General features: G+C 44.9%; 1 protein-coding gene across 4 annotated transcripts in view; it reads left to right on the top strand.

Annotated features, from left to right (window-relative positions):
• ulk2 (unc-51 like autophagy activating kinase 2) overlaps positions 1 to 7,897 on the top strand; it is a 130,129-nt gene extending 122,232 nt beyond the window's left edge. For all 4 annotated transcript variants that reach the window (XM_072469864.1, XM_072469865.1, XM_072469867.1 and 1 more), the window contains 4 exons: positions 52 to 170; positions 1,981 to 2,138; positions 3,491 to 3,626; positions 5,231 to 7,897. In XM_072469864.1, the coding sequence (XP_072325965.1) occupies positions 52 to 170; positions 1,981 to 2,138; positions 3,491 to 3,626; positions 5,231 to 5,298 (481 nt within the window). In that variant the 3' untranslated portion in view covers positions 5,299 to 7,897. The remainder of the gene's footprint in view (positions 1 to 51; positions 171 to 1,980; positions 2,139 to 3,490; positions 3,627 to 5,230) is intronic.
• Positions 7,898 to 20,090: the final 12,193 nt, after the last annotated feature.

The following is a 20,090-nucleotide window of genomic DNA, read 5'->3' as shown; positions in this document are numbered from 1 at the left end:
GTTGGCTGACTGACATCTGATGGAATGCTTAACCCGATGTTTATTTTACAGACAAGTGGAGCAGCTTGTGTTGTACATGAAAGGAGCGCAGCTCTTAGCATCCTCTTTGCATCTTGCAAAAGACCAGGTTAAGTCGGGCAAGCTGAACCCATCCACAGCAGTTAAGCAAGGTACCAATGCCTCTTTCCATGCAAATGCAAAGACTCCAAAGGCATTAGACCAGTGACGTGTTTATTTTAAAGTTGAAAGGGGAGAAAAATATTTAGTGGATTAACCTGCAAGCTTAAGTCAGCGCAAAATTAAATTGAAGAGTGGGAATGGTAGCAAGTTCCAGCTCACTCATCTAATGTATTTGGGAAGGCAGTGCCCTTCTAATTTACATTCTATCTTGCTGCTGTACAATTTGATACTTATCCTTCAGACCAGTTGTCATATCATCCACGTTTAATAGCCTGTTTATTTGCATGCTATTTGTGGCACTCCGAGTTTGTAGCATTGTACAAGCTTTGTATTCAGTCCCCTGTGTTTCATCTGACCTTGCAGTGTTTGCAATTGTAATTGATGCAGAAAAAATGTTAATTCCCAATGCACTCCTCCTTTCTGCAAAAAGAGAGATGCAGCAAAACATATTGTCATTTTTACACAAGGTCAATTCTCGTGTGCGCGATCAACTGAAACCTTATAGCTACAACAGTTCATCACCTATTAATGGTGCAGATCTTTGTACACTCGTTAATACAGTCAGCCTAAAATATCACAATTGAGGAAGTGTCTCTGTTGGCTACAGTTATAAGGCACAAGTCCGGAGTCTGATGGAATACTCTCCACTTGCCTGGGTGAGTGCAGTTCCAACAACACAAGAAATGTGACACCATCCAGGACAAAGCAGCCCGCTGGATCGGCACCCCATCCATTGCCTTAAACATTCACTTCCTTCACAACTGGCACACAGTGGAAGCTGTGTGCCATCAACAGGATGCACTACAGGAACTCACCAAACCTCCTTAACAGCACCTCCCTCTACCACCGAGAAGGAATTGTCTCAGTCTCTGATTTGCGATTTCCGCTCTCCCAAGTGGAGACTTGTGGTTTCTTGGATGGTTTTTGATGCTTTAACGTTGGGAGCCAGGGTCATGTAAAGCGAAGCATTCGTTCTCACCAGGCTGTGGGGTTTCTTGCAGTGACATTTCTAGGAGATTGGTTCCCAGGTGAACTTTAAACTGGGGCAGGTTACGTATTTTGGCTGCCTGATGTCTCTTAGCTCAGTTTGAGCCACGTTCCCAGACTGGCCGAAGCCGGTGCTTTTTAAATATAAATTAAAATATGGCCAATTATCTTTTTCCAATTAAGGGGCGATTTAGCGTGGCCAATCCACCTACCCTGCACATCTTTGGGTTGTGGGGTTGAGTCCCACACAGACACGGGGAGAATGTGCAAACTCCACACGGACAGTGATCAGGGGGCCTGGATCGGACCCGGGTCCTCAGCGCCGTGAGGCAGCAGTGCTAACCACTGCGCCACCGTGCCGCCCGTAAGCTGGTGCTTCTGATGTATTTTTGGTGGAACTGCACACAAAAAAATTTAATCTAAGTTTTAAATGCAGATAAAAGCACAACTGTCTCATCATGTGACGTTTCTCCAGTTAATAAGAGGGTGGTGTTCATGTTGATTACATGTGTATTGTGGGGGTAGCACGTCTACGGATTTGACTGTCTTTGTTTTTGAATGATGCTTTCAATCTGATACCTTTTCGATTGGTTTCAGGGAAGGGTCTTGTTTAACATCAATCTGGGATGCTCTTTGTTCCCCCTTGAGATGGAGGATGATTCCAATCCACAAAGGAACTCGGTTGACCCTGGGGCAGCCATCCTTTCCAGCCTTTTGTGTCCCATTATAAAATATAAAATGAGTTTGAAGTTCAGAATCGGACACATAGGTACTGGGCATGACCTGATAATCCTCCTCGCTTCTCTCTTACAGTTGTTAAAAACTTGAATGATCGCTACAAGTGTTGCATCTCCTTCTGCAAGAAACTCACTGAGAAACTGAATCGCTTCTTCTCCGATAAACAGAGATTTGTGGATGAAATCAACAGTGTTACTGCAGAAAAGCTGATCTACAGCTATGCCGTGGAAATGGTAACTACTACCACATGTCTCTAGGTTTTTGAGAGGTATTTTGAGGGAGGAAAACCTACTTTGATTCTTGTTGTGACTTATCAATGGTGTGGTACAGTTCAGGTGAATAGCTAAGGAAAACGCGATATGTTTATTTTAATGGTCAGCTGGTACTTCGTGGCATCACCTACGGAGTCGAGAACAAATGCAGTCTTTAGGTGAAGAAGTGTTGAAGGCAAGGAGTTGAGGCTCTATTTTTAAGTTTCGGTCTGCCTTTATTTTTTGTATGTTTTTTTCGCTGAATTAAATGAAACTATACTAAATGAGAACGCTTACATCAGTGGGAAGCATAAGAGTTGTTTTCCAATGCAGAGCGAGAGAAAACTGACAGATGGATTTAATTACAGCATGACCAGTTTACAAAATTAGTTTGCATTATAAATGTCGCCAGAGGAATTCAGCATGGGAGAAGTTGACAACAGGAAATGCATGCAAGCATAGGGTTTGCAATATAGACTTTGTATCATTGGATAACTTCCATGGTGGTAATTAGCCAGTGATGCATGCTTTGTATTTAGAATTTCCCACACAGCGTTCACTATTGTGGCACAGTCTAATAAGCTGGCCATTCCACCCAGTGGGAGCGAAAAGAAAATATTTAAAGGACATCTTTAAATTTCAGTACTCATGGAGTTTCAGATTTAACTGTTTGAAGATTAGAGGATTTTCTTGTATTCGGATGGGGTGGTGTTGGTGGTCAGCCAGGCATTCACATTGCTGTCATACCGGTGTTGGCTTTCATTGGACAGTACATTCAGTGGCATGCTGTTCTTGGTCAGATTTTGAGGTGCTGGATGCATAGTTGTTCTGCCAGTGCATGGAGGGGCCTGGTGGTGTGGCCCCAGACTGTAAGACTACCCTGAGCCAGGAGCACGCCACACTATGTGCTAATGATCTTGGACAGTAGAGGAAGAAGGACAAAACTTCTTTGGGGGGGCAAAATTCTGGGGGGGGCAAGTCCCTCCATGTAAGGTGGGGAAGAAAGTACACTCACTGCTATTCATGTTTCAGTGGCCCATTGTTTGAGGCCTGAGATCAGACTATTTGTTCATCATCTTGGACAAAGAGTGATATAAAAGGAGGATAAATCATTTATCAGATCAGCAATTAAAAATGTTTGATTACCTTGTGGATACTTCCCAGTTTCATGTACAATATTTCCTAAAGCCCAGAAAGTAAAGTTAGCAGCAACATTTAATTTAATTAAGGATAGCATTCCTTTGAACCATTTCTAGGTTGTATGGGTGTAGTACCCTGGATGTTGAGCATTGAGTTGCCAATTGTTTGTGTTCATGTCTTTGTTGAATCTCTAGGTACAGTCAGCTGCACTCGATGAAATGTTCCAGCAAACAGAAGACATCGCATACCGGTACCACAAAGCAGCATTGTTGCTGGAAGGCTTGACGAAGACTCTGCAAGACCCTGCTGATATTGACAACATCCACAAATGTAAGGGTAAAAAGAACATAGCCAGTGGGATGAAGAACAAGCAACCCAGTTCTGAAAAATGCAAATGTTTGGCACACCCGAAATGTTGCCTGGGGCCATCTGTGTGCCATATTTATACTGAGAGTATTTTCTTAAAATGAAAGTTTTGTGGAAAGCTAATCGAGGGCCTCTACAGTTAGCCAAACAATGAAAGCTGAACCATACAAGTTAAGAAGATCGCAGGTTTGATCCCCAAGTTATACAGCCATTAGCCAGGGAGACAACTCCGATGTTAGGACTGATTGGCCTCAGCACCCTCCGTTTTGTGGAATGGCGCAATGGTGAAGTAGTTCTTTGTTGTGGCAAATTCAACGTGAGGATCCTTATGTGCAAATCCCCCCCCCCCCATTACCTTCATAGCATTGTACCTCTCACAACTCAACCCTACATTCCAATGACCTTCACTCCTCCAGCACTGGCTTCCTGGGCCTCCAGACCCACAGCTGCTCACCAATGTTTTCAACCCAGCTCCCTGGAACAACTTCATCCTCTGGCCTCTTTCTCCAACTCATCCCACTGTTAGAAGCATCGTTAGTACCTACATTTTTCAACAGGCTTTCTGTCATCTCCCCCATAAGTTTTGCAAAGGAGAAATGGAAGCAAACGGAACAGTATGGAACTTGGGAAGTTTACATTTGTAGTGCAGAGACTATTATAATTATTTTTAATGAAGTTTAAGTGGGATGTAAGCAGTTACCTTGTTAAAGAATAGTGGATGCATTGGAGGTGAATATTTGAATTTCCACAATTTGATGACAAAACTGGAAACTCAATTTTTAGTGCAGTTTGTCATTTGAGGCACATTTGGCTCAGCATTAAGGTTGATTTGTTGGTTAATGGGGACAATGAAGATCTGGAGGGAGTGTTTGTGTTCCGAGGACTCCCACATCAGATGGAGAGTGAAATTATAATTTTTATTGAAAGATATCTGTTGAAATGTTTCAAGAATAAGGCTGAACTTCCCACCTCAACCACATGTGATGCCACCTCCTAATAATACTCTTTATTATTGTCACAAGTAGGCTATCATTAACTCTGCAATGAATTTACTGTGAAAAGCCCCTAGTCACCACATTCCGGCGCCTGTTCGGGTGCACAGAGGGAGAATTCAGAATGTCCAATTCACCGAACAATCTCGTCTTTCGGGGCTTTTGTGGGAGGAAACCGGAGCACCCGGAGGAAACCCACGCAGACACGAGAAGAACGTGCAGACCCCGCACAGACAGTGACCCATGCCAGCAATCGAACCTGGGACCCTGGAGCTGTGAAGTAACAGTGCTAACCACTGTGCTCCCGTGCCGCCCATCACCAGTATGCCTAGAAATATTATTGGTAGGAAGGAACTACCTGATTTTTAACTTTGGTTGCTGCATTGTGCTACCTGGGGCTGATGGGGAACCAGCCAAGTCCAAGGCAACAACCTACTCACTGGGGTTGAGTGCACACGGTAAATGAGTGAACAGCGCCGTTGATCATGTGAAAAAATCGAGGTCAATTGTGCATGGTTTGGAGCTTCATGGAGTCCAACTGATAAACTAAACGTCCGCTTTTTACTTGTTTTTCAGACAAGAGCAGCATTGAACGCAGACTCTCCGCACTGTGCCATGGCACGGTGACTCTGTATGAAAACTAGCCTTCTGAAATGGACCACTAACAGCAGAGCACGGACCACCACCTTTCCTGGATCAAGTCCTAGAGTCTTGGAGTTGCCTTTTTCCTTCTCCCCCCCCCCCCTCTCTTTATTTTGGCAAAACTGTTCAGACCGGTGTTATTTTTATTTTCATCACCTGCGCCAACACATGAAGTGAGGAAATGTTTTTTTTTTAAGAGTTACCAAAGAGGAGTTTGTGTTTCAAAAGAAAGGACATTTATGTATAAATATAGATTAATACTTTTGGAAAATCCTCTCAACGATGTAGCATTTTCTTTCGTTTCAATTTGCCTCAAAGAGGTAAAGTGTGGGGCAGATTCACTACTTTTGGCTTTCAAAGCCACTTATCACTGGAGTGTGTTAACACAAGCACGATAGTAAAACTGAAGCCTGACCTCTATTTTTGTCACAGAACTCATTGGGTACTCAGCCTACATTCTGATTAACTTGTGTATATACAGTACTGTACAGTGGCAAACTGACATTGTCTTTCTCCGAGTAAAACTTTTAAAGTTTTTATCAAAACAAAAAGACACTAATAGTGTGATAAGTGAGCCACAGTTACTCACGGCAATTTTGAGTTTTACCAGGACCTTGTACAGCCAGTCAAAGGCAATGCATTGCCTTGTATCTTCTGCTACATCGCATACATATCAACCCACGGAAACTGATCGTCAAGGAGGAGTTAAGCACTTTATGTGGATAGGAAGTTGACAAGAGGCAAAGGGGGGGATGTCTACAGCCCACCTCCGTGGCCTTGTGAACCAGAAGGGAAACCGGGCATCACTACGGATGGACACGGGATTTTCTCATTTTTCTGTTTTTTTCGAAGCTCCTCACACGGGAGCTGTTGAAACCACAAAGACTCTGCTCCAACAGACAACCACTTCTGATTGCACTATTACAATTATTTGAACAGCTTGGATAACAGTAACGTTATGCAGAACTCCTTGCAAAGCAGCACAGCTTAAAAGCTGCATTGAAGAAATAGGAAAAAGAAAATTGACCGAGTCGGTTAAGCTCCAGTACGTTAAACAAAAGACATTTTAAAGCGTTTTGGAGCGTGAAGCACAGAGTGCTTGACACTTTAACTAAAAAGACTGCAAAAAAAAAAAAAGCCTGTATTAATTACAAGCCTTTCCATTTTTTTTTTACTTATTAAATACTTGAGTAGTTCGTATAGAGCAACTGTCTGTATATAATGAAACTAATATTTTTTTCTCTCTTTTTTGCCAGTGATTGCTGACTTTTAAACAATATTTTTGGGCTGGCTTTGTGTTGTGCATGTAATAAGTGTGACTGTGCTGCTGGCCTGATAATATTGCTAACGATGCTGTTTGTTCGGACAGTATTATGGAAATAAAGCATCTTTCCTATAGATTTGAGAACCTATTGTGCAGACTGATGTAACATTTAGTATTTTCAGGAGTGGAAAAAAACATTGTCAGGACTCTGGGAGCCAAGTTACAAGTAGGTTCGGACTGTTTTGAAGCCCCCAGGTTTTGCTTCTGGAGGGCAGTTTTGTCACTGGCATATAATCGATGGAATCTAAGGTTCATTTCCAACCCTGTATGTGTATTATACACATATATTACACATGTATGTAAATCTATGTAAAACAAGTGAAGCAGCACAATTGTCCATTTTTGTACTGTATGTGTGTGTGTTTGTGTGAGATCCGTTTGAGCGATTCCTGCTCAGCGATAGGCTTCCCACTCACTGCCTGTTGGAGGATTTTGAGACTAAGCTGACACTAACCATGGCAGTTTTGAGTTCTGAAAGAGTATTTGGCCGGAGATCTTATTTTTGTAACTTTAAAATTAAATTAAAAATTGCGGGCGGCAACTTGGAGAGAGAAACACGCGTCTGAAAGAAAGCCGGCGGCTGTGCTGGTGCACGTGGGTTAAGGGAAACCAGCGGCTGCGTCCTTTCCTACGTCTTCGCCCCGCCGTACTGCGCGCCCAGTCGGTTCGTGCAGCGCAGTCTGATGTCCAGCAGAGCAGATCAGGAATGGCATTTACCACCCAGCCTGTCCCCACCCATCCCTGGACTCCCGAGACAGCCTTCTGAAGTTGGTAAATACTTTTTTCCCACCCTTGAGCATTTTTTCTTTAAAAAAGAAAACACCAACATTTTCCTTTTTTGTTTTGTTACTCAGCTGCTTGAATACTTGAATATTGAGCTAAGTCCTTCATAACGATCATGTTTAATGCCCCAGAGACAGTGGATTCGAAATATTTCCCTCATAGCGATGAATTTGGCTTGTTCATGAGGCTCGTCTAAACTGTTATACCCTCTTTTCCCCCCCCCCCCCACGCTTTATTTTATGAAAAGATCTAATGTGTACTTTTATTTATCTGTAAGCGATTCCATTAATTCCGAAGACTGTTTTTATTTATAAAATATTTGTACTATTAGGTCTTTAATACAGTGTTTCTACCTCTCATTTGTGTATAGCGGCATGCAGACTCTTATGAAATCAGGTTGCAGACACATTCACTTGTTATGCAGCAGCCTTTTTAATATGGCCTATAAAAATGTACATTAAGAAGCCAGAAATAAAATTGTCCTGGAATATTAATGAATTGGTAATTCCGATTTACCATGTGCAGTGCGTGATGTCCTTTCATTTTGCCATTTTCTGCTCCTCGTGTTTACCTATTTGTGTTTTGACTTTCAGCGGGTCTGAAAAATGATGGCCCACTCCCCCATGTAGTCTTCCAATGTTCTCGCCCAGGTGATGACCGACATTAGCACCATCAACCCCACCCTCCAACCGGGTCTGAGCTGTTTGAAATATGAAGAGATTTGGCGGAAATAAACAAAGACTTGCCGTTTTCTCCCACACCCAAGCTTCTCTCTGCATTTGGAGAGCACCTGCTCCCTGTTCAACATTTACCTGTCCTGCGATGTCCAAAATAGGAAACCATTTGGGAATGAATAATTGATTCAGGTCCAGCCTGATTTTAACTTTCAGATTTTTTCCCCCTCCCTTTCCAACAGGCGGCAACGATACAAATATTCATTTATCCATGTGAGCCTAAATTATAGAATAGCAAAAGGTTGCTCATATTATGCTTGTATCTCGGCCGTGGTGGTGTTCTGTCCTGAAATATGTGCAGGCCTGCATTCCTTTTTCAGTACCGATTATTGAATAGTGGCCAGGTCTGAGGGACGTGACTTGGTTTATTTTCTTCCCTTCCCATGAACAAAGAGATCTGTTGTAGTGCACCTTTCCCAGCCAACTGAGAATTCTATTGGGTGGCATCTTACCATATTTCCCAGCCAACTGAGAATTCTATTGGGTGGCATCTTACCATATTTGTTTCAAAGTGTCAGCCTCCGACTGAAAATCAGCGACCAATTTTCACTTCAGATCCTGACCATGGGTAAAAAACACCACATGAGGGGGGTGGGGTTTTCACCGTCAGTCTGGCGGGGTGAGGCCTGATGGAGCCAGCAAGGCTGACTCTGCCGAGACCAGGGTGCTGTCTTTAGAGGGCACCCTGATCACAACTGAAGATCAACACGTCCCTGCCCCCCATCCAACACTGAGGTAATAATAATCTTTATTATTGTCTCACGTAGGCTTACATTTACACTGCAATGAAGTTACTGTGGAAAAATCCCTAGTCGCCACACTCTGGCGCCTGTTCGGGTACACTGAAAGAGAATTCAGAATGTTCAATTCACATAACAAGCAGGTCTTTCAGGACTTGTGGTAGGGTCCTGGGTTCGATTCTGGCCTTGGGTCACTGTCCGTGCAGAGTCTGCACGTTCTCCCTGTGTCTGTGTGGGTCTCATCCGGGTATCGCCATTGCCCCCCCCCCCCTCAAATGCCACTAAGTTCCCCACTCACTGCCCGCACCCTTCCCTGAGTCTGCAATGTCTGTCTCCCCCCCCCCCTCCCCTGCCCTATCTCTGTGTGTTTCTCTCTCTTCACCCCCTCCCCTCTCTGGACACCATGTCAGCAAGTCTCCCACTGCCCCATACTAATATTAAAACTGAGGTAGATCGTGATGTTTTTTGAAAACGAGCTGGGAATTGTTCTGGGCAACTTTGTCTCTCCACCCACTTCAAAGTAGATGATATCATTCATTCGTTTGCAATTGTTGAAATATTGCTATCGGCAAAAAATGTGATATGAACTTAAGTCTTGCTGTGGAGGTGCAGTTTGGTGATAGGAACGGGCTCAGCTGCGAAGATCCCATTTTTATTCCCTCAGGCCTACAGCTGGTGCAAATTTGAAATCAAAACCGAAAATGTTGGGAAACTAAACAGGTCGGGGGGGGTTATCTGTGGGTAGAGGGCAGGAGGTTTAAAGGTTCTATCCAGCTTTTGCCTGACCCAATAAGTGTTTTTAACATGTTCTATCCTGATTTCAGTGGAACCTCCTTCAATATTATTTGCAATTTTAACTGGTTTTAAGAGGAAAGGGATTCAAAATATTAGTTGTCTACTTGGCAGAGTGTATTCCCACCAAAGGGAACAATTCAATCCCTCTGGAAGTCCCTCAAGTTACATACATAGATACATAGACGATATGAGCAGGAGGAGGCCTTTTGGCCCTTCGAGCCTGCTCTGCCATTTATCACGATCATGGCTGATCATCCAACTCAATCGCCTAATCCTGCTTTCTCCCCATAGCCTTTGATCCCAGTCTCCCCAAGTGCTATATCTAGCTACCTCTTGAATGTATTCAATGTTTTAGCATCAACTACCTCCGGCGGTAAAATTCCACAGATTCACCACTCTTTGGGTGAAGAAATGTCTCCTCATCTCTGTCTGAAATGGTTTACCCTGAATCCTCACAATGTGACCCCTGGTTCTGGACATACCCATCTGGGAACAAGGCGTCTGGTAAGTACAGAGTTCCAGGCACAAATTCTTCTCACTTGGAAAATAATGTTTACTACAAGGGCCTAAAGAAGGCTCACATTTTGGAAATGGATAAGGAATGAATTTTGTCAGTACTTATCTTCACTTCAGTAAGTTTTAGTCTTGATCCGTCGACGTTGCTCGATTATATGGCTTCGATCAATGTAGCTTTAATTGGTCAGGCCAGGTTTCTGAAAAGAAAAGTGCTTCACAGCCAATGAAATGTAGCCAACTGTTGTAGGAAATGTGGCAGCCGATATACACACAGCAAGTTTCCACCAGCAGCAATGTGATAATGACCAGAAAATCTGTTTTAGTGAAGTTGATTGAATATTGGCTAGGACACCAGGGTGAGCTTCCCTGCTCTCTATGCCATGGATCTTTTGTGTCCACCTGCTTGCCAGGATGAAAGAATAATCAACCCAGGAATCCAGTGACCTCTGAAAAATCCGTGGGCAGAATAAAGCTCGGGTGGTGGTGGCTGAAAATTTGCTCAAGCTCACTGTCTTGAATTAGCTGTGAAGAATGGGCATTGTGGGTGTGTGGGTAGGAGTTGATGGTGAAGTACTGGACGATGACTAGATAAATAGGTCCGTAGCTTTGGGTGAGAATATTAAAACTGGATGACTAGTGACGAGGGATGTAAGGGAATGTCTGAAATTTGGTTGGAGGGTGCGGTTGATGGTGCTAATGTCGGTCATCACCTGGGCGAGAACATTGGAAGACTACATGGGGGAGTGGGCCATCATTTATCAGCAGCTCTGCATTAGTGTAGTCCACCTGTATATGTTAGCAAGAGCCTTGTAACAGCTACAGGTCCCAGTGTGGGTTTAATGAAGAGATTATGTTTAGACCCTTGTATGAAGGTGGGGTGGGGGGAAGGGGAAATTGCTAGAATATCTGAGGACATGAATAAACAGTGGATTAACCAAATTTGTAGAGCTATTTGACAACCAAATTGGCCAATAAAGTTCTTGGAACACGCAACAGTGTTTTGAGGCTTCTATTTCCAATCAGCACATGTATGTCTGCCAAGTGCTAGTGGCTAAATGTCTTGAATTGAGTGGGCTGGTGGTTTATTTAAAGACTTGAGCCTTCTAGTCAAAATATGGTTACGTTGATTTTATATATCAAAATAACCAACTTGGTTGGCAATGGGAGCAAGCTGTGCGACATTCAATGTGTTTTCTGCTTTTACATTTTTAAAAAACACTTTGTTAGTTGGAATGCTAATGTTTAAACTAAATGTCAGTGAGTTGTTACCAAGAGAAGATAAATAATAATCTTTATTGTTGCAAGCAGGCTTACATTAACACTGTAATGAGGTTACTGTGAAAATCCCCTAGTCGCCACCTGTTCCGGCACCTATTCAGGTACACAGAGGGAAAATTCAGAACGTCCAAATTACTTAACAGCACGTCTTTCGGGACTTGTGGGAGGAAACCTGAGCACCCGGAGGAAACCCACGGAGACACGGGGAGAACATGCAGACTCCATACAGACAGTGACCTAAGCCGGGAATCGAACCTGGGACCCTGGTGCTGTGAAGCAACAGTGGTAACCACTGTGCTACTGTGCCGCCCAGTGGCGGTAGGGGTGGGGAATGAACAGCATAGCCCAATCCTGCTGTCACCTAATATGTACCTTTCAACAGGAGTCATTGACAAGCATGTAATAAATGCTCAAAGTTTCTCTCGCCTCTACCTCACCATTGTATTATTAACACTTTCATCTTTGCCCTGGCTTACTCAGCAGAGACTAGGGATCAAACCTGGGACAATATGGTTCCATGCCACACTTACACCATGGCATTAGCCCAATGAGTCATTGAAGGGAGAGCGTATTCATTTTGAAGGCTGCAGAAAATCTTTTATCCTTTTTGTAGCAAAAAATATACTCTATTCGTAAAGTATTTGAAAGAACATTACAGAAAAGTCTTCAACATAGAAACGTAATCTTTAAAAAGGCTACTAAAAATGGCTGTTGCCATTTATTTAACAGGACCAGCTCTCAAGTGGTGACACTTGACTGATGAACATTTTTCTAGTTGTATCGTCACGCCCTTCACCTTGGAGGATAGTGTGACATAGTGGAAGAATTCAGACTAATTGCAGACAGGCTGTAACATGGCAATCTTTGTACCAGCTGTTGTGGCTGTTAATCCTATGTGGTGGGAATGTTTTATGCGCTTCCGCACCCTTTATACACTTGGGTTGGGAGGGTGGAGGCCGGCACTACACCCATTGCAATGTCAACATCCTTCCAGGCATTAAGCCAGAATTCGGTCTCCAGCCTTATCATTGCAGTGGTACCGTCCCAACTGCTGAGCAAGGAGCTCCAGTTTGAGTTCAACCTCAGGACTTGTTGGGTACGGAAGGAGCATTTAACAGGCTGGTAATCAGCTCAGGAATCCTTCCACCACTACCCCACTATTCCCCAAGAATAAAAAAGTGTGGGTGTGAAGATATGCTTAAAAAAAAAGGTAAACCTGTGTTTGGGCTGATCTCTCCCTTATGAACCATATGGCCGAATTGTAAATAATAAACCAAAAGTGAAATTGAGCTTAATAGCTATCGATTGGATGATGTTTTCAGATTTGAAAAGGGTTTCTACATTTCTAGCTCCAGATTAGCTGGCTGAAAAATTTTACAACTGCCGCGAAAGTGCTCTAGATTTTTCATTACAATGCAATCTGTCTTTAATCCTTTTGATGCTTCAACATGCCATTCAAACTTTTAATAAATAAGGAAGAGTAATGAAAAGTCAGCTAAGATCTCCAGACTGTAACCTTATCAAAAGAAATGATCTCAAAACTACAAATTACAAGGGCAGCACGGCGGCCCAGTGGCTAGCACTGCTGCCTCATGGCGGCGAGGTCCCAGCTTCAATCCCGGCCCCGGGTCACTGTCCGTGTGGAGTTTACGCATTCTCCATGTGTTCGCGTGGGTTTCGCCCCCACAATCCAAAGATGTCGGCGCAGGCTTGGAGGGCCGAAGGGCCTGTTCCTGTGCTGTACCTTTCTTTGTTCTTTATGTGCAGGGTAGGTGGATTGGCCATGCTAAATTGCCCCTTATATGGATAAAATGAATTGGGTACTATAAAGTTTTTAAAAAACTATAAATTAAAAAGAATATATTATCGTAGATTGGGAAAGGTGAAGCAAAAATGGATCAGTGATTCAGGTAGTTCAAGTACAAACTAGGCATTTTCCTTTGAAAGGCAAATGTAGCATCCAATGTTAATGTACAACATTACCAGAATGTTGCCTGGTATGGAGGGCATTAGCTATGAGGAGCACTTGAATAAACTCGGTTTGTTCTCACTGGAACGACGGAGGTTGAGGGGCGACCTGATAGAGGTCTACAAAATTATGAGGGGCATAGACAGCGTGGATAGTCAGAGGCTTTTCCCCAGGGTAGAGGGGTCAATTACTAGGGGGCATAGGTTTATGGTGAGCGGGGCAAGGTTTAAAGGAGATGTGCGAGGTAAGTTTTTCTTACACAGAGGGTAGTGGGTGCCTGGAACACGCTGCCGGAGGAGGTGGTGGACGCAGGGACGATAGTGGCATTTAAGGGGCATCTTGACAAATACATGAATAGGATGGGAATAGAGGGATACGGACCCAGGAAGTGTAGAAGATTGTAGTTTAGTCGGGCAGCATGGTCGGCACGGGCTTGGAGGGCCGAAGGGCCTGTTCCTGTGCTGTACATTTCTTTGTTCTTTGTACACTTGATGACAAAGGAAGTAAAAGTTAACATAAAAAGGAGGCTTATGGCGAACGTCCGGACCAAAATGCAGTCAGCTAGGAAGATTATAAAAAGTACAGGACGGAATTGAAAAATTTAATATGGGAGGCAAAGAAAATTCAGTGCATTACTATTACTTTGTGCAATGGATTTTAATATTCGCTGACTCGTAAAGTGTCCAGTTATAGTCACATTGATAATCCTTCCTTGTGGACATAATGCATTAGATATTCAAGGAATACAGTGGACTCCAGAGAATAACACTCTTTCCCCAACCATTTATCGATCGATGATCAATTATTTAAATTCAGTTCAAAGGTAACGGTGACCCTGAAATTATCATCATTTGCCATGGAAACCCACCTGGTTCTCTGATGTGGACTTTAGGGAAGGAAATCTGCCGTCCTTGTCTGGTCTGCCATACATGTGACTCCAGACTTTTACAAACATGCTTGAGTCTTGTGATCACGGGTTACAGTGTTACCCGATCCTTACGATGTGTTAACCAAGGCCCAGCTGGTAGCACTTTCCTCTTAATTCAGAAAGTTGTAAAGAAATCCTGGCTGGCAATGCAGCTGTGAGTGCCGCTCTGTCAGAGATGCTACCTTTTGGACAAGATTGAGGGCCTCGTCTGCTCTCTCAGGTGGGCATAAAAGATCTCAAGGCAAAACTCTGAAGAGCAAGGGTCCGCCCTGGCCAATATTTCTCCCTCTGCCTTGGCCAACATCACTGAAATAAAACAGATTATCTGATCATTACCACAATGCTGTTTGTGAGAACTTGGTGGTGATGGCTGTACAACACATTGGAACATTCTTCGGTCCTGTATAAGACAAGTCTGCCTTTTTAAAAATAAGATTATTATCCTCTTGTTGATACCAAATGGCTCCTCTTTCGGGTATCATGCTCTAAGATGGCATTAGCAATGACAGACTGCCTGTGGGATTTATTTGTGATTATGCTTAGCAAAGTACTGCAGTGGTTGCTTTGTTTTTCTTTCTGACCCTTTCACTCCCTTTCAATCTCTGTCATCTGTTCATTAACTCATTCTCAGTTCATGCCACTCCCATCATATGTTCTCCCCCTCCAGGTACCATGCCCTGAGAGAGCACTGGTAATCATGGAGCTCCATTGGATGAACCTACGGTTATGCTCGGCACAGTATTAGTGATTCACCATTGCCTTCTGCGGTGCAGCTGACTAGGAAGCTCTCCCACTCTTTCCACCTGTATTGGCCGAGAATCAACCTGTTTGGCCACGTTATGAACACACCTTCTGAGGCCACCAAGCTCTGGGGTGGGACTTGAACCTAGAACCTGCGGCCCAGAGGGGAGGCCCTATACCATTGTACAACAAGACCGCCTCCAAAATCCAATATTCTTTGGAAATGCCTCTTTAGGGGCACTTTGAGTGCTTTCTGTTTCTGTATTATTACTTTCCATATCATGGAGTGATGTGGCTCTGAAGAATGTTATTCAGCCCAGTGTGCCACGCCAGTTGTTTGGTAAGGAGTTATCCATTTAGTACCGCTCTCCTGCATTGATCTTCATAGCCCTGCAAATCTCCCCTCTTCCCCACTCCTCGCCCTTGCAGATATTCATACAAATCCCTATGTGCTAACAGAACATCAGTCATCTTTGAATGAGAGGGAGGGGGGGGGGGGGGGGGGGGGGGGCTGTGAGCTATGCAGAAGATGATTCTCATTCTTTGCTCCTGCTTCTCACAGGCTAACCTTGACTCCAGAGGCCCAGGCTAATGACCCAATTGTGGAAGCAGTAAAGCCTAATTTAAACACCGTGCACACATTCACTGATTGTCAGTGACAGCACCTTTCATCTGTCATTCCAGGAAAAATTCCCATTTGCTTAGATTTGTATTTAATTTGAATCTCCTGTTTTTCATTTCCCAAGAGTTTACATGGGTGTAGCGCCTTGGCTGAACTATATTGTGGAACAGTACTGGTCTCCCTGTAATAGCAATGATACATGGGGGCGCAGGGGAAAGTGGCAAAAAGACTTACTAGAATGAAACCAGAACTGAGGTTGTATCCGGCAGGAAAGATTGAACAGGCTTGGGGTTCCTTTCTCTCAAAGGGGTGACTTGATAGACGTCTTTAAGATCACAAAATGTGTTTGGTAGGATAGATGTAGTCCACTTGCAAATGGGACTAAAACAAGAGATTAGAAATGTGTAGCATGGTGGCATAGTGGGGGCGGCATGGTGGCACAGTGGTTAGCACTGCTGCCTCACAGCGCCAGGGACCCGGGTTCAATTCCGGCCTCGGGTCACTGTCTGTGTGGAGTTTGCACTTTCTCCCCGTGTCTGCGTGGGTTTCCTCCGGATTCTCCGATTTCCTCCCACAGTCCAAAGATATGCAGGTTAGGTGGGGTTAAGGGGCTAGGGCAGGGGGTGAACCTGGGTAGGGTGCTCTTTCAGAGGATCGGTGCAGACTCGATGGGCTGAATGGCCTCCTTCTGCACTGTGGGGATTCTTTTTTTTCAACTAAGGGGCAATTTAGCGAGGCCAATCCACCTACCCTGCACATCTTTGGGTTGTGGGGGTGAGACTCACGCAGACATGGGAAGAATGTGCAAACTCCACACAGACAGTGACCCGGGGCCAGAATCGAAACCAGGTCCTCGGCACCGTGAGGCAGCAGTGCTAACCACTGCGCCACCTGGCCACCCTGACACTGTAGGGACTCTATGGTTCTATAACACAGTTAATAAATACAGTAGCAAATTCAGGCAAAACGTTACAGGGGTAGTTAAAATGCAGAACTCTGCCACAAAAGTGGGGTTGAAGTGAATACCATAGATGCATTTAAGGGAAAGTTAGATATGAGAGAGAGGGGATAGGAGCGACTGGTGATGGAGTTCGATGAAGTAGGGTGGGAGAGGCTCATGCACAGTTTTAACGCCACTGAGCGCTCATGTGGTGACACGATGGTGCGGGTACAAAAAGGGTAATGTGTTGGGAGGTTTCCTCTGGAATGCGGGCAGAGACCAGAATGAATGAAGTAGCTGCTCAGTTAATGAATAAACCACCGCCTGTTACAAGTCCTTGTCGCCAGCGTTTCGGAAACCTTCACAATGGTGATGACCAGCACTTGGTGGAATGTTTGGAATCTAACAGTTCTATTTAAAGTGTCACCTTAAACCACATACCCCCTTCATTTCCTGGAATCTCTGCCTCCCCCTGGGGTATGGGGATCAGGAATCCATCAGTACCTCCCTCATGGTGCTTACATCCTGAAGGGAAACTTGTACAGGGGGTGCCAGCTGTCCAAAGGGTTGCCAACTCTGGGCGGACATATTCCTGGAGGCCTCAATGCAAGACCTCCATCAGCCATAGAACCGTAGAAAAGTTACAGTGCAGAAGGAGCCCATTTGACCCATCATGTCCATGCCAGCCCAAAGACACCCAGGTGCTCTTTCTAATCCCACCTTCCTGCACCCGGCTCCTAGCCCAGTAGCTTACAGCACTTACGGTGCAGATCCAGGTACTTTTTAAAAGAGCTCAGGGTCTCTCCCTCCTACACCAACTCCGGCAGCGAATTCCAGACTCCCATCCCCTCTGCTGAAAAAAGTTCTTCCTCACGTCCCCTCCACACCTTCTACCACTCATCCTGAATCTATGTCCCCGATTCTCGAACTCTCCACCAATGGAAACTATTTTATCTTGTCCACTCTATCTCTTCCCCTCATTGTATTGTGCACCTCAATCAGGCTACCCTTCAGCCTCCTTTGTTCAAGGAAAATAACCCCAACCAATCTGATCTCTCCACGTTGCTACACTTTTCTAGCCCTGGCAACATTCTTGTAAACCTCCTCTGCACTCTCTCCAGAGCAATGACGTCCTTCCTGTAATGTGGAGTTTGTAATATTAATCAACCATTTCAAAAAAGGTGAAAAAAAATAAGATGTTCTTTTTAATGCCCCTGCGATTTTTCTCCTGGGTTTGTCTCACAGCAGCGTCCAGGACATTAATTTCCGAAATCTCTGGAGTCCACAAGGGCAAGGCTGGGCTCCATCGCAATGAAGACCCACCCATTTAGGCTTTTTGAAATGTCCATTAAGAAATTTGCTAACAAGGTGTAAGTGGATTCAGCAATAAAAATTAAATTTACAAACTGGCCCTTTTATCATCCGGAGATCCAAAAGCACCTTACAGCCAACACATTACTTTTGACGTTACTTGTGAGGATATGCATAAAGCAATTCTGTATATAATATAAACGACCTCCGACCATCAGGTGGCAGTGGCAGTGTAAGTCCACCAAGCGATCTGTGCCTCGAGGCAGTTGGGAGTTAGTCGTGTTGGTGGATAGACATATTTTGCAGTAGCTCTATAATAGTTAGTGTTAGTAGTTTGTTATTTATTTATTCCAGTTATCTTTACCACACAGTTGTTTCAGAATAAATTATTTAAACTAGATGTATTGTAGTGCATCATTCAGCCAGTCTACAGAACCGGGCCAAATCGCTGGCTTTGAAAGCAGACCAAGGTAGGCCAGCAGCACGGTTCAATTCCCGTACCAGCCTCCCCGAATAGGCGCTGGAATCTGGCGACTAGGGGCTTTTCACAGTGACTTCATTTGGAGCCTACTTGTGACGAGCGATTTTCATTTTTTCATTCATTTCATTACTGTTGGTTGCGTGTTATGATTTGGTGATGAACTTCTTACAAGAGGGAGCTGGGCAGTGGGGTTAGTTCGGGATTCTTTAGCACAGCGGACACAATGGGATGAAGGATGATATTTTGCGCTGTAAATTTCTAAGGCTGTATCAATATTACAATTGAGCAACTAGTTAAACCCAGATCAAAGAGGCAAGTTAGTCTTCAAGGTGCGTGGCTGGCCTGCCGATTCTCCGGCCCGGATGGGCCGAGCGGCCGAGGAAAAGAGCCGAGTCCCACCGGCGCCGTTCTAACCTGCTCTGAGCCGGCGGGACCTCGGCGTGTCAGGGTCGGGTGGCGGCCTGGGGGAGGGGGGTCCGACCCCGGGGGGGGGGGGACTTCCGATGTTGCCTGGCCCGCGATCGGGACTCACCGATCGGCGGGCTGGTCTCTGTGGCTGGGGGCCTCCTTTCCGACACGCCGGCCCCTGTAGCCCTGTGCCATGTTGCGTCGGGGCCGGCGCGTTGAAGGAGGCCACTGTGCATTGGCACCAGCGCCACTGCGCATGTCCTCATTGGCGCCGGCGCAACTGCACATGTCCTCATTGGCGGCGGCGCAACTGCGCATGTCCTCATTGGCGCCAGCGCCACTGGAGCGGCGCGAACATAGAATATAGAACATTACAGCGCAGTACAGGCCCTTCGGCCCTCTGTTGCGCCGACCTGTGAAACCACTCTAAAGCCCATCTACGCTATTCCCTTATCGTCCATATGTCTATCCAATGACCATTTGAATGCCCTTAGTGTTGGCGAGTCCACTACTGTTGCAGGCAGGGCATTCCACGCCCTTACTACTCCCTGAGCAAAGAACCTACCTCTGACATCTGTCTTATATCTATCTCCCCTCAATTTAAAGCTATGCCCCCTCGTGCTAGACATCACCATCCGAGGAATAAGGCTCTCACTGTCCACCCTATCCAATCCTCTGATCATCTTGTATGCCTCAATTAAGTCATCTCTTAACCTTCTTCTCTCTAACGAAAACAGCCTCAAGTCCTTCAGCCTTCCCTCATAAGATCTTCCCTCCATACCAGGCAACATTCTGGTAAATCTCCTCTGCACCCTTTCCAATGCTTCCACATCCTTCCTACAATGCGGCGACCAGAATTGCACGCAATACTCCAAATACGGCCGCACCAGATTTTTGTACAGCTGCAACATGACCTCATGGCTCCAAAACTCAATCCCTCTACCAATAAAAGCTAACACACCGTACGCCTTCTTAACAACTCTCTCAACCTGAGTGGCAACTTTCAGGGATCTATGTACATGGACACCGAAATCTCTCTGCTCATCCACACTGCCAAGAATCTTACCATTAGCCCAGTACTCTTTCTTCCTGTTATTCCTTCCAAAATGAATCACCTCACTTTTCTGCATTAAACTCAATTTGCCACCTCTCAGCCCAGCTCTGCAGCTTATCTATGTCCCTCTGTAACTTGTAACATCCTTCCGCACTGTCCACAACTCCACC

Source organism: Scyliorhinus torazame, chromosome 12 (assembly GCF_047496885.1).
Source record: "Scyliorhinus torazame isolate Kashiwa2021f chromosome 12, sScyTor2.1, whole genome shotgun sequence".
NCBI lineage: Eukaryota > Metazoa > Chordata > Chondrichthyes > Carcharhiniformes > Scyliorhinidae > Scyliorhinus > Scyliorhinus torazame.
Note: the sequence above shows the minus strand (reverse complement) of the source record. Positions and strands in the feature narration are given on the sequence as shown.